This window comes from Tachypleus tridentatus, chromosome 13 (assembly GCF_004210375.1).
Source record: "Tachypleus tridentatus isolate NWPU-2018 chromosome 13, ASM421037v1, whole genome shotgun sequence".
NCBI lineage: Eukaryota > Metazoa > Arthropoda > Merostomata > Xiphosura > Limulidae > Tachypleus > Tachypleus tridentatus.
In genome coordinates, this window is record NC_134837.1 from 66,196,264 (window position 1) to 66,210,555 (window position 14,292).

The 14,292-nt window shown below is 31.8% G+C and overlaps 1 protein-coding gene across 3 annotated transcripts in view; it reads left to right on the forward strand.

The window, feature by feature from the left end:
- Nucleotides 1-14,292, forward strand: part of retm (real-time) — a 44,304-nt gene that overhangs the window by 22,119 nt on the left and 7,893 nt on the right. For 2 of the 3 annotated variants that reach the window (XM_076480548.1, XM_076480549.1), the window contains exons 9-14: nucleotides 340-428; nucleotides 6,505-6,575; nucleotides 7,065-7,371; nucleotides 10,695-10,838; nucleotides 12,570-12,854; nucleotides 14,141-14,292. In XM_076480548.1, coding sequence (XP_076336663.1) covers nucleotides 340-428; nucleotides 6,505-6,575; nucleotides 7,065-7,371; nucleotides 10,695-10,838; nucleotides 12,570-12,854; nucleotides 14,141-14,292 — 1,048 coding nt within the window. The remainder of the gene's footprint in view (nucleotides 1-339; nucleotides 429-6,504; nucleotides 6,576-7,064; nucleotides 7,372-10,694; nucleotides 10,839-12,569; nucleotides 12,855-14,140) is intronic. The other variant, XM_076480550.1, reaches the window with a different exon arrangement.

The following is a 14,292-nucleotide window of genomic DNA, read 5'->3' on the forward strand; positions in this document are numbered from 1 at the left end:
AAGTTTCAAATTGCCATTGATCAATTATTCAAATAAATAACTAGATACCAAAAACAGATTAGCAGCTAATGTTATATAAAGTTAATTATGACTAAAGATTTTCATGATTCTGCTATGGAAATTGGTTAAAATCTTTACCCTGAATGAGATGTACATCACAATGTTGTGAACCAGTTTTTACTTACTACTTGCGTTCAGTTTTGAATTATATTCTGTGCTACATTAATACTTGTGCTCATGGTGGTTATATCTGTGATAACTTGTGTACAAAACTAATCATTTCTGTACATTGCAACTCTTGTGGGTCTCGGATACTGAGTGTTATTATTTGTTGCCTAGCTGGTCGACCCCTGTATATACTTCGTCTGGGACAAATGGATGTAAAGGGTTTTATAAAGTCTATAGGAGAGGAAGGGCTCGTGAAACTGGTATGTATTTGGAACCTGCCTTTACAAGTTTCTTTCTTAGAAATTTGTGTAAAAAGTTATTATTGTATAACTTCTATCACAAATATATTTTTGACAACAATTTTTTCTACATCAACTATAAATCTTACCATTAAAGTAAGGATAAGATATTAATAAGAAACTTCTTTTGACAACAAAGTGAGACTAAAGTTTTTTACAATAAAATTCAGCTGTTGTATAGTCAATCAGTGTGTAGTAAATGATCAATCAGTATGTGTAATGTGTATATTATACAGTCAGTCAGTAGGTTTAATACTGTATATAATTGTATAGTCAAACAACAGGTGCAATGTATATTTTTATATAGTCAGTCAATAGGTGTGACATTGTATGTTATTAAATAGTCAGTCAATAGGATTAACGTACAAATTATACAGTTAGTCAGTAGGTGTAATACAGTCAATCAATAGGTGTAATATATATTATGTTATATTCCATCAATAGGTGTAATAGCCAAATATCTGTTACACTCTGTATCATATTAACAGTTAATTGTAGGAAACAAAATTATATAGGAAAATACTCATCATCAAGAGAGATCAGGAAAATTATTCAATTATTGCTATTCTTAAAATGCTGTATTGATACTAACATCTTCGTATATGCTGGTAAGACAGGAGCATAGAGAGTGGAATATACTGGAATATGTAGTTGTTGTTTAGTTTATATATTTTTTCATGTCAATATTATATACAGTACTGAGTAAAAGTGTTAGGATAAGAAAATATTTTGTCATTCTTTCCATTTTATGTGGCTAATTCTTCCATGTAATTACAGAATGTAAATTTTAACACTGTGGTAATGTTTTACTGATTCTTGTTGACAACTGAATGAGTCAGGATGAGAATATTTATTATTTAGAATACCCATATACTTGTATCAAGGGTATGTTGTAAGTGTTCTGCTTGAGTGAACATACTGATCATATTCATGATCATAAACAATCATCATGGATGGCAACTGCATGTTGTGGAGACACAAGTGTAGAGGACGACGTTTCGAAAGTCTTCTGCCTTTCGTCTTCAGGTCAGTGTGTGTGTTGGTGTTGTTGGTCTTTTATAGTGTCCTGGTGGATTGTGGAGAGCGTGTTATGATTGGTTGGATTATCACTGTTTCTGATTGGAGGAGAGATTTCTTGTAGATTCAACTGATGGCAGCCACAGGTTATTCACCTCTAATCCAGAATCTCTGTTTGGTGAAGGTTTGGTAGTGTGAATACGAAATGATTCTTTGATTTTTCTTGTCTTTCAGAATTTGACTGTGTCAATGATTCTAGTTTTCTCCCAGTTTATTCTGTGTCCAGTTGATGTGGCATGCTCTGCAATGGTTGATTGTGTTTTCATGAGTCTTGTACTATCTTTATGTTCTTTTATTCTTATCACAAGTTTTCTTCCCATTTCACCAATATATGTATTGTTGCAGGAACATGGAATTTTGTAGAGGACATTTTTGAGAATCTCTTTGGTAAAAAACAGCAACTTACATTTGTGTCTCCACAACAGATAGTTGCTGTCCATTCTACAAAGTTTAATCATGAATACTGTGCCTGAACAATCTATCAAATAAAAACTGTTATGGTACTTTATGTGATGTCTCAACTATATAGAAAGAAGCTAGTTTGTGGTATCAGTATATGATAGAAGAAATCAATTTAACAGCATACCACAAATAAATCTTAAGTTTTATTGTCATTCTATGGCCCAAGAAATGTATTAAATTATCATTAGAGCAGAGTGTTTGCATAAAAGCTTTTCATGTTGTTGGTTGGATTCTCTGACAAATTGCTGTAGACTTGAAATGTTCCTCAAACACTGTCAAGTGCATCCTAGACAGTGAAACCGAGACAGGTAAATTTAAAAATAGGAAAGGAAGAGTCAGAACACCTAAACTCAATAATATTGATGTTAAGTGTCTTTGTTTATGCAGCCTTCAGGACAGAAGGAAGACTGTCTCTGATCTCAAGCATAAGATAAAAAACCATGTACCAGATGACAGAAAAGTGTACAGATATAGAGTATGATGAAGACTTAATGAGAATACAATATTTGGTTGTGTAGAAATTAAATACCTTCACTTCTATCTCCAAATATTGTCAAGAGACCAAAATTTGTTAAAACATACAAAAACTGGACTATTCATGATTGGAAAAGGGTGTTGTAGATTAGTGAGTTCAAGATTGAAATATTTCATTCAAAGTGAATATCTGGGATTTGTTAGATCAAAAGTTACTTACAAAGAAACTTTATGGAAGTGTATTAGAGAATTTTGTAACAAAATTCCAAAGGGCAATTTGATTAAATATTTTGCAACAATGCCTGAAAGACTTTCTGCAGTTGTAAAAGCATAAGGGATGCACAAAATATTTATCATCTGTTGAACTCAAGCACTTCCACTGAGTTTCTGTTGTACTAAATATGAAGATTAATGAACGTTTGATGTTTCTTCTGTGATTTATCTTCCATTGTTCTTTGAAAGTAGCATGAAATCTAATTTTTGACCTTGTCCTAACACTTTTGCACAGTACTTGACATGCATGATTTTATTATGTCATGTTGAATACATTGGCTGGAATTGTGTGAACATTCTCAACACATCAATTTGACTGACCACATGACCTTTTTGTGCTCATTTTATAGTTTTATAGCTTTGTTGCTTCTAACTTTAAATATAGTGTGTTTATCTTGATAAAATTTGGCAGTCTTTCAGTTAACATTATTAGTCTTTCACATATAAAAAAATTTATTTTCAGTGAAGTATTTTTAATAAACTAAACTAAAGGTTTTTCCATTAATCTATTGAGTATTTATTTTGAATAGTCTGTGCACAAAGTAATTTTCATGTTAAGATTAAAAATAATTTTTCTGATTTCATAAATCTCGTGTATCCTTTGTGTAAGTTGTAAAACCTCCTAAATACATTTCAAAAGTTTTTTTTACGTAAAACTATGTATTTTATCTATTCTTTCTCTATACGGAATTTGTCAATTTGACTGATCTTGTAACTACCAAAGAAGAAAAAAAAAAGAAATGAAATAAATATGAAGTACCCATATTCTTTCTAAAATGACTTTAAAGTGTAACATGAAATTACATTAGTTTATCTTAAGGAGCTATAAGTTTAAAATATTATACATCTATTTATAATTAAATTTTATTGTTTTACTACAATTTTGATTGCCCTGATTAACTACTATTCATGCCATTATAAGTTTTAAATCATACAGGGAATGTCCAGTTCATGTTACGCTATCAAATTACATACATGTGAGCTACTCACTACAGACTTTTCACATGCATGCCTTGCAAAACATTTTTATTATATTATTATTATTTATCATTCCTAATCTAATTTTAACTAACCTAAAAATATTCCCACTTTTACATTTCAGTTACTTTAATAATAATAAATAAAGAATAAATGTGAAAAATAGAAAGTATTTACCTGATCTTCTTTCTTCTTGCTGTGAATTGTCAATGACACTTAACTGTACTTTTTTCATACTAATGATAGTAATGCACTAAAAAACTTTATTCAGTTGAATAATGAATTAAGGAACATAGACTAATAACATGCAAAATGTGGATAATTTCTCCTAACTAAAATTTTTCTGGCTTTATAATTATATGATAAGAGCCATTACATATTCATCCAAGCTAGTCATTAGCTTTCCCATGGGAACTGAGGTTGTATTCTTAGTGAAATTCATGATTATCTATTCAGAACATAATGTTATACAATATATTACTTCACAGATGAAAATTTTGCCTTTTTGTTGGTTAAAGGGAGTATATAATTAAATGTAGCAAGAGCTATTAACAATTCCTGAAAAAAGAGGATATCACAGGTAGGTGTGGCAGTAGGGTCTGATTTTCTATTTGAAAACTCTGTAATCAGTCAGAATTGGAGGCTATAAAAACTATGGTTTGTCTGAGCAATGATGATTTTATTGTGAGTAATATACATTTAATTTCATATATTTTGGAGGGATGGTGTATAAAATAGAGAAGAAAAGATGCCTAGAGAAAATGTGTTGTATATCACACCAGGGTATATTCAGGATTTTTTAAATATTGCCTTATATAATTAAGAACTTATAGCTTATGTACTATTAAAATGTGAATTATTAGCCTCAATTTTATGTTATGTTAATTGATATAACATAAAAAGTGTTTTAATAAAATTTTGAATGTGAAACACTAATCTTGTGTCAAGCACAGTAAAAGATACCTGTGGCAATATAGTTAAATATCTCTTCTTTGGCACTTATAACAGAAATGACAGCTCTTAAAAAGAGCTCACTTTGGTAGCAGTCTTTCCTTGCACTCACCAAAATTACAAGGAATGATGGCATTCTGTAGAAAAAATCTCTGCAGCTAGTTGGTGAATCTAAGTGCTTTATTGTGCTGGATGCAAACAAAGCATTGAAAACCAAGCAATTTTTTCCAACAGTGCATTCCATTGATACACCTTTGCAGAAAATAAATTCTGTGCAATTTTCTTTATTGGAAGTGCACATGGAAGGTCCAAAGTTATGTAAGGATAATGAAAATGCTATCAATACTATCTTGTTTGTTTGCTGTGTTTTTGAAGGACTCATATCAACCATCTATACAATTACTTCCCTTTTTGAAAAGTTCTCAATACTGTTAGTTCCCAATTGTAATGTTTATCTGTTATTGGTAATATTTAATGTTTATCTGTTATTGGTTGCTAATTACTGTCTGGCCCAGCATCGTCAGGTGGTTATGGCACTCGACTCGTAATTTGAGGGTTATGGGTTCGAATCCCAGTCATACGAAACATGCTCACCATTTCAGCCGTGGGGGTGTTATAAGTGATGGTAAATCCCACTATCTGTTGGTAAAAGAGTAGCCCAAGAGTTGGCAGTGGGTGGTGATGACTAGCTGCCTTCCATCTAGACTTACACTACTAAATTAGAGATGGCTAGTGCATATAGCTCTCAAGTAGCTTTGGTTGAAATTAAGAAAACAAACAAACAGTGTATAATTATTAAATAGGTGGTTCAGGCTGGTCTTAAGTCAGCATGTATTTATTAAATATGGTCTTAAATTAATGTATTGTTAATAAATAGGTGGTTCACACTGTCAAGTCGTAGATTAAAATTGCTCTTATATCTGAGATAAAACCACTGCAAACAAGCCATCCTCTATCTTTTTTAAACATGGTCTTACATTAATGTATTGTTATTAAACTTGGTCTTAAATTTGTAATAATTAAAATGGTGGTACACATTGGTCTAGCTGCCTTCCCTCTAGTATTATACTACTACATTAGGGATGGCTAGTGCAGATAGCCCTCATATAGCTTTGCATGAAATTTAAAACAAACCAAACCAATTCCTGTTTCACCCTTCACTTAAACCTTTTGAAGGAACATCAAATTTGTTTAGAAAACTAACTTTAAGGGTTAATGATAACATTGTTTCTATTAGAAGTATGTTTTTTAAAAATTACAACTGGTTATTAAAAATACTTATAAAAACAGATACACCATATGAAACTGTCATCTCAGTGAAACTGGTTGACACCAGTGCTGTTTTTTTTCTGAATTATGATAAAGAAAGTAGAAAAAAGAACAAGAAATTCAAAATCTTTGTTATGATATTTAAAGACATTCTTTGAACTTGTGACTCAATCATTACATCGATATTGTTATGAAAGGAAACTAATGTATTGTACATTTCTGATGACATTTTGAGGAGATATTTAAAATATAATTTCAATTAGCAATTCAAGCTATCTCTGCATAGGCAGTGCTGCCACCTGCCTGATAAAAAGATCTTTGAAGAAAAAGGTATATTTTATCAAAATTATAATTTTTAAATTGTTCTTTTTATTATTTCTAAATTTGTAACAAGTGAGGTTTCTGTTATTCCTTAACTTTAAGTAATTTGTTGTGTCTATCAAACTATTATTTCAAAGTGAAACTTGTCCTAAACTGATATCTCCAGCTGTAAGAAGAGTATATATCTGAAAAATACAAAATAAAGTTAAATCAGTTATTGTACTACCTGTAGACTCTGCATGTGTGTGAAGAAGGATTAAAGAAAACGGAAGAAACTGCTACAAAGAGAGGCAAACCTATCTAGTAAGTAATATTTATTTATATTTCTCTTTAAATGTGTCTTATTAATTTATCTTTTTCACATCTGATGGGCAAAAACCCATGTTGTTTGGATTGTATGTTTAAGTATGATAAATCATTTTCAGGTTCAGATCTGGTTAACTTTTTTTCTAGGTTGCCCTCACTTTTAAACACAGTATTGATAATAGGTCTGAAACTAATTTAGACTACTTTCACAAATCCAGTCATGTTGTTTATACCTCTGTTTATTTCATAGTTTTTGCAATGTGTCTTTGAAAGCTGTTTTTAATAAGAATAGAAAAGGTTATTAGTTTTAAGATGTTTTGTTTATTTTTTATGAACAAATATTCTCTCTGTAACTTGTGGGTAAGATTCATTTAGTACTTTACATTATGTTGAAAAATGTGTAGTTGGCCTTGATGAGAATTGTAACTAAAACTTACCTGAATTATATTTAAAACAATGTTCCCTGTCATTTCATAAATACTTCAGTTCATGGACCTGTCTCCTGGACTTGGAAGGGTTAAACATGCGACACCTGTGGCGACCTGGAGTGAAAGCTCTTCTTCATATCATTGAAATGGTAGAAACCAATTATCCTGAAACCATGGGTCTTGTCCTTATTGTTCGAGCTCCTCGGGTCTTCCCAATCTTGTGGACTCTGGTGAGCACCTTCATCAGTGATAACACTAGGTCAAAGTTCATATTTTATGGAGGAAATGATTACCAAGGATCTAATGGTTTGCAGCAGATCATAGACAAGGAGTGTCTGCCAGATTTTCTAGGAGGAGATTCTCAGGTTTGTTTGCTCTTTACTGCTTTTATTTTAATTTCTGATATCCTTTCTATAAATATTTAGTTTTTTGTTTCATTCTATAATGGTACAAATGTAGAGCTTTCTTGAAGTCTGTGCCAACTTATTTGTGTACAACAGCAGGTATTCAAAACTGTTTGAATAAACAGTTCAGTGTTGAGTTTACTTACTGAATATAAGTATTATTCTATTACAAGTTACAGATTTTAAAATAAAGAAAAATGTTATTTCAAACAGGTACAATATTTTAATCACGACTGAGAAAAAAATCCATTTCTGTTTTGCCAGTAATCAAAATGTTGTGTCTGTTCTAAAATATATTTTTTCTTAATTTGAAAGCTGGAACTTGTAATAAAATAATATTTGAATAAATATTCAGCAAAGTAATTTAAACAAGATTTATCCATCAGAATTGGAGTAGTTAGATATGACCACTTTTGATGTAATGAATCAAAAAAATTATCTGTTTTCAACCAGATTTTTGTCTGTTTAATGTGTATATACTGGGGTTCTAGTTTGCACAATCTTGTATAATGTGTATATACTGGAGTTGTAGTTTGCACAATATTGTATGATATGTATATACTGAGGTTGTAGTTTGCAATCTTCTATAATATGTATATACTGGGGTTGTAGTTTTCACAGTCATGTATGATATGTATATACTGGGTTGTAGTTTGCACAATCTTTAGGGTATGTATGTACTGGGGTTGTAGTTTGCAATCTTGTATAATATGTATATACTAGGGTTCTAGTTTGTACAAACTTGTATAATATATATACAAACTTGTATAATATGTATATATAGGGTTCTGTACAAACTTGGGTTGTAGTTTGCAATCTTGTATAATATGTATGTACTGGGGTTGTAGTTTGCACAGTCTTGTATGATATCTATGTTCTGGGGTTGTAGTTTGAACAATATTGTATAATATGTATATACAGGGCTGTAGTTTGCAATCTTGTATAATATGTATATACTGGGGTTCTAGTTTGTACAATCTTGTATAATATGTATATTCTGGGGTTATAGTTTGCAATCTTGTATAATATGTTTATACTGGGGTTGTAGTTTGCACAGTCTTGTATGATATCTATGTACTGGGGTTGTAGTTTGCACAATATTGTATGATATGTATATACAGGGGCTGTAGTTTGCAATTTTGTATAATATGTATATTCTGGGGTTGTAGTTTGCATCTTGTATAATGTTTATATACTGGGGTTGTAGTTTGCACAATATTGTATGATATGTACATACTGAGTTTGTAGTTTGTACAATCTTGTATAACGTATATTCTGGGGTAGGTTGCAATCTTCTATAATATGTATATACTGGGGTTGTAGTTTGCACAGTCTTGTATGATATGTATATACTGGGTTGTAGTTTGCACAATCTTTATGGCATGTATGTACTGGGGTTGTAGTTTGCACAATCTTTATGGCATGTATGTACTGGGGTTGTAGTTTGCAATCTTGTATAATATGTATGTACTGGGGTTGTAGTTTGCACAATATTGTATGATATGTATATACAGGGCTGTAGTTTGCAATCTTGTATAATATGTATATACTGGGGTTCTAGTTTGCACAATCTTGTATATTATATATATTCTGGGGTTGTAGTTTGCAATCTTGTATAATATGTATGTACTGGGGTTGTAGTTTGCACAGTCTTGTATGATATATATAGATATGGTGGCTGTAGTTTGCAATTTTGTATAATATGTATATTCTGGGGTTGTAGCTTGCATCTTGTATAATGTGTATATACTGGGGTTGTAGTTTGCACAATATTGTATGATATGTATGTACTTAGTTTGTAGTTTGTATAATATGTATATACTGGGGTTGTAGTTTGCACAGTCTTGTATGATATGTATATACTGGGTTGTAGTTTGCATAATCTTTATGGTATGTATGAACTGGGGTTGTAGTGTGCAATCTTGTATAATATTTATATACTGGGGTTCTAGTTTGCAAAATCTTGTATAATATATATATTCTGGGGTTGTAGTTTGCAATCTTGTATAATATGTATGTACTGGGGTTGTAGTTTGCACAATATTGTATGATATGTATATACGGGGGCTGTAGTTTGCAATTTGGTATATGTATGTAGTGGGGTTGTAGTTTGCACAGTCTTGTATGATATCTGTGTACTGGGGTTGTAGTGTGCACAACATTGTATGATATGTATATACGGGGCTGTAGTTTGCAACTTTGTATAATATGTATATAGTGGGGTTGTAGTTTGCAATCTTGGCAAAATTGTTTTTGGATACAACAACATTCTTTTTCAGTATTTTTGAGGTAGATAATGTTTGTTAAAAACAAAACAAATTTGTTTTCTTAAATGATGTACTGGCAAACCTCTCATTTCGTCACTTATAAAGTTAGACACAATACTTGAAATGTTTATATATCAGCACATAAACATTTCAAGTACTGTGTCTAACATTTAAAAGGACATTCTAAAGTTGCTACAGTAGTTAATTAAGGGGAGTTTAGTTACTTGAGTGAAAGAAAGTTTTGTGTTACACCCTGGGTGGTGATGATACCATTTGTATTGTGATAGTATTGTTTTACAGCATAAGATAATGAATCTCACAGGTTACTGTTTCATGCTACTTGATGGTGAACCACACTGTTTTACAATACAAGATGAAGGACCACATTGTTTTAGACTATATGATGGCTGACCATATTGTTTTATAGTGCAAGACATTGGATCTCACAATTGTTACTTTTTACACTACAAGATTATGATGAATCACACTGTTTTACAGTGCAAGATTTTGGACCTCACGACTTGCTATTGTTTTAGAATATCAGAAGATAGACCACACTGTTTTGCACTGCAAAGTATTGGACCTCACAACATGCTACTGTATTGCAATATAAGATGATGGACAATAACTGTTTTACAATACAAAATGGAGGATCTCAATTACCGTGTAGTTGTTTTTTTTAATGTATGATGATAGGTGTGTGGTGAGAACATTAATGTTAGTATTGTAACATATCCTTTCTAGATTCATAATGGTTGATGTACAAATAATTATAAAACTATTATTTTTTAGCAGCTTTTCGACCACTGAAATTATTTTACTGAGTTAAAATTATAAGATTAAAGCCTTGCTCTGTTTGAATTTGTATTTGAGAAATATTAATAATTTGCATATTTATGTTTTGTTTCTAATAAAGTTTTGTCCTGAATTCATTAAATTTCTTTGAAGACTTTATTTTTACTTGAAAGACTCATTGTTTTGAACGATCCGAACTATTAAGAAATTATATTCATACAGGCTAATATATGTGAAGGAGGACTAGTGCCTAAGTCATACTATATGTCAGAGGAAGAATACGTGAGAGAACGTGCACAAGGCAGTCGTCTCTTTGATGATTCCATGTATCACTCAGTCAGCTTAGGGAAGGGACAAGTACATGAGGTAATGCTAATGATGGTAATGAAGACTCAAACAGAAAGTTAAGTTCAGTATTTTTTAGATAGAAATTAGATGCTTCAAACGATGCTGTTAAGCACTAGTTTACTTACATTAGTTTTGATTATATTTGATATTATAATGCCCAGTCATATCAGTAGTAGTATTGTAATGGACAGCCATTAAGGCTGTTCATTTTGAGTTCAACTTGAAATCCAGTTATAAATTGATTTATTTTGAATCTAGGTTTAAAGGCATGAATGGAGCACACAAGCCAATAACTCAAGGAAGTTTATTGTTAGTCTAAAGAATTGAGTCAGAAACAGAGATTTAATCAAAACTAACACTTTAAATCACTAAGATACTTAGCTACATTGAGACTACCAAAGTGTACTTTTTCAGTTGAACTTTCAGTAATACTAATTAAATATTTTACTGTCACAAATAGTTTGTCAGTTACAACATCAGTTGATATATACTCAGATATATCCTCTTTAATGTTACTCAATTTCTAACTAGTCTGTTCAACTGAGACAGATGACATTAACTACTTATATGGAGTCAAAATGGGAGAAGTTTTCTAGGTTACTTAGAATTGTTTTCTTCAACATTGTTGAAGTGGCTAGATAGGTTAGATCAGCAGTCATTATCAGCAGGTTTGTTGGCCTTTTGATATGCACCAGGAGATGAGTTTTTGGCTGGAAACACAACTTTGTATTGTCATTTTAATAGTATTTCTACGAGCATTTAACTTGCTGTACATGCTGGTTTGCAAGTAGTGCTATCAGATGATTGGTTAATATTCATTGCCTTATCAGGTGAAAACTAATTGTTAATTAGTTATATCTAAATACTATAAATTAACAACCTGTTTTTATATATTTCTTCTCCCTTCCTTCTGATTAAAGTTTTTCCTAGAATTATTTAAAAGAATTTTCCTATCTCTAACAAAGTTGGCACAAACTTTCTCTTTACTAAGGCAACATCTGTTTCTAGAGATAAGATGAACAGTTGGTTCTCCATAACTTCTGGAATGCAGTGTTTGTACTTGACACGTTCATTTCCTTTTCTGGTGTAGTGTTTTTACCTAAATTGTGCATGGATGCACAGTTTCATCATGTATTTATGCTATATGTGTAATTTTCACAAAAATATATTTCTTACTGCTGGAAGCACTTGAAAGTAATATAAGATGGCAAAATTCCTTCAGCATTAATTTTACTTCCTGTGTTATGGGTGTTTATAGTGTGCGTCTAATGATTTTAATTGGATTCTAACTCTTTGTTGGGCTTTGAAAAGAGTGCATACAGGGAAAGTGTTAATGCAAGGATGTAATTGTAGTTATCAATAATAATATAGAAAAGTATCTTAAAGCTGGTAATTAACAGTGAAACATCCTTGGGTGTTTGAAAAGTGAGATATCACTTGTGTGTTGTCTCTTATCTTTCACTGTTGTCATATGGTCAAGTTTCAAGATTTAAATTATAAGTTACATTGAATATGTGTTTTATGTATAAAAGATGTACATTTTCTTTTATTTAATAGCATTAGACTTTCTCTGTTTTGTGTGTAAGGATAAGGTAACTTATATTTGGACTCTGCTTATTTTTTTTGCGTATTTATCTAAAATCCAGATAAACACACACACACACACACACACACACACACACTGATAATTCCATCTTGCTAGTGTATATATGTTTACCATGTGCAATTTTTTTTTCACTTTTAATGTAGATTGTAGTTGAAGTTGCTGAAAAAGGAAGTGTGATTTGTTGGGATTTTGATGTTTTGAAAGAAGACGTCAACTTCAGTGTTATACTTGCCAAAGAGAAACTTCCCCCACCAGATTCTCAAAGTATAGATGAGGAGGTTCAAGGCTGTGCCCATGCTTCTTTACCTCTGGCAATGTTAAATCTAGACAGTCAGATGCATATAGTGATCCCAAAACAATGGAAGTTGGGGCAAGAGTACATCTTAGTTGAACCATCCCTCATATGCCATGATGGGGAGAGTGTTCAGGTAAGTAGAGGAATGTATTGCAATATAACACAAACACTTGACATGGTACATCTTTGTTGGACCATCCATCATATTCCATGATGGGGAGAGTGTTCAGGTAAGTAGAGGAATGTATTGGGATATAACACAAACACTGGACATGGTACATCTTAGTTGGACCATCCATCATATTCCATGATGGGGAGAGTGTTCAGGTAAGTAGAGGAATGTATTGCGATATAACACAAACACTGGACATGGTACATCTTAGTTGGATCATCCATCATACGTCATAATGGGGAGAGTGTTCAGGTAAGTAGAGGAATGTATTGAGATATAACACAAATACTGGACATGGTACATCTTAATGCATCTCAGAACAGCTGGTATGGGTATTAACACTTATTGATAAGGAGAGAACAACATTTTGATCTTCCTAGGTCATCTTCAGGCTAAGAATGAAAGAGTTTGAAAGTGTGATGGTACATCTTAGTTGGACCATCTATCATGTGCCATGATAGCAGAGTGTTATAGTAAGTAGAGAAATGTGTTGAGATATAACACAAACACTGGACATGGTCTATCTTTGTTGCACCATCCCTCATATGATGGGAGAGTGTTAAGATAAGTAGAAGGATGTGTTGAGGTATAACACAAACACTGTACATGATACATATCAGCTAAATTATCCCTTGTTCATCTTTGTAATTCATTCTTAAATTGTAATGTTAAAACACCTCACAATAATTTATTTTACCTTCTATCTTATAAAGAATTAAAAGATGTTAGTATTGTTTGACATTTACAGGCTGTTTGTGGTACCTTAAAAATCAGGGGATTAAGGAAATATAACTAGTTAATATAGTCTCAGAACTTGTAAAGATCTGAGATACTTCTATAGAAATTTGTATTGTTCATTCTAATTGAATGAACATTGAGCAGAGAAAGGTAGAGGTGATACTTTTAACCAGTACATGCATGGAAGAGTGTTGCTGTTTAGCTGATAGACATGCTGTGTTGTTAGAATGTGTTAACGGTTGCAATGACCTAGAAACTGAAGAAAGATTAGTTAGTAGAAGGTCAGTCCTGCATGTTGTTGATAGAGTCCATGCTAAGAGAAGTAAGAGGAGTGTTTATATCTGATTCAGTTATTAAAATTTGTTTTGTGTACATCAATTTTCTTCTCTTGTAATTTTTTTTATGTAGATAAACCTTAAGATATTATTATATCTACATATAATTTGTATTATTCTGATTAAAGTGACAATTTTGCAAGAACTTTAAAACTTTTGTGTTCCAATGTACAGGGTACTCATGTGGCTAGTTTGGAAGGCACTTATGTGTTACAGTGGCGGCACCTAGACACACAGCATCATCACCATTCCTTTGACTTTCCCTTGCATCAACATAAAGCCAAGGTTATGTACTACTATGAATTACTTAAATCCAGGGATTACAA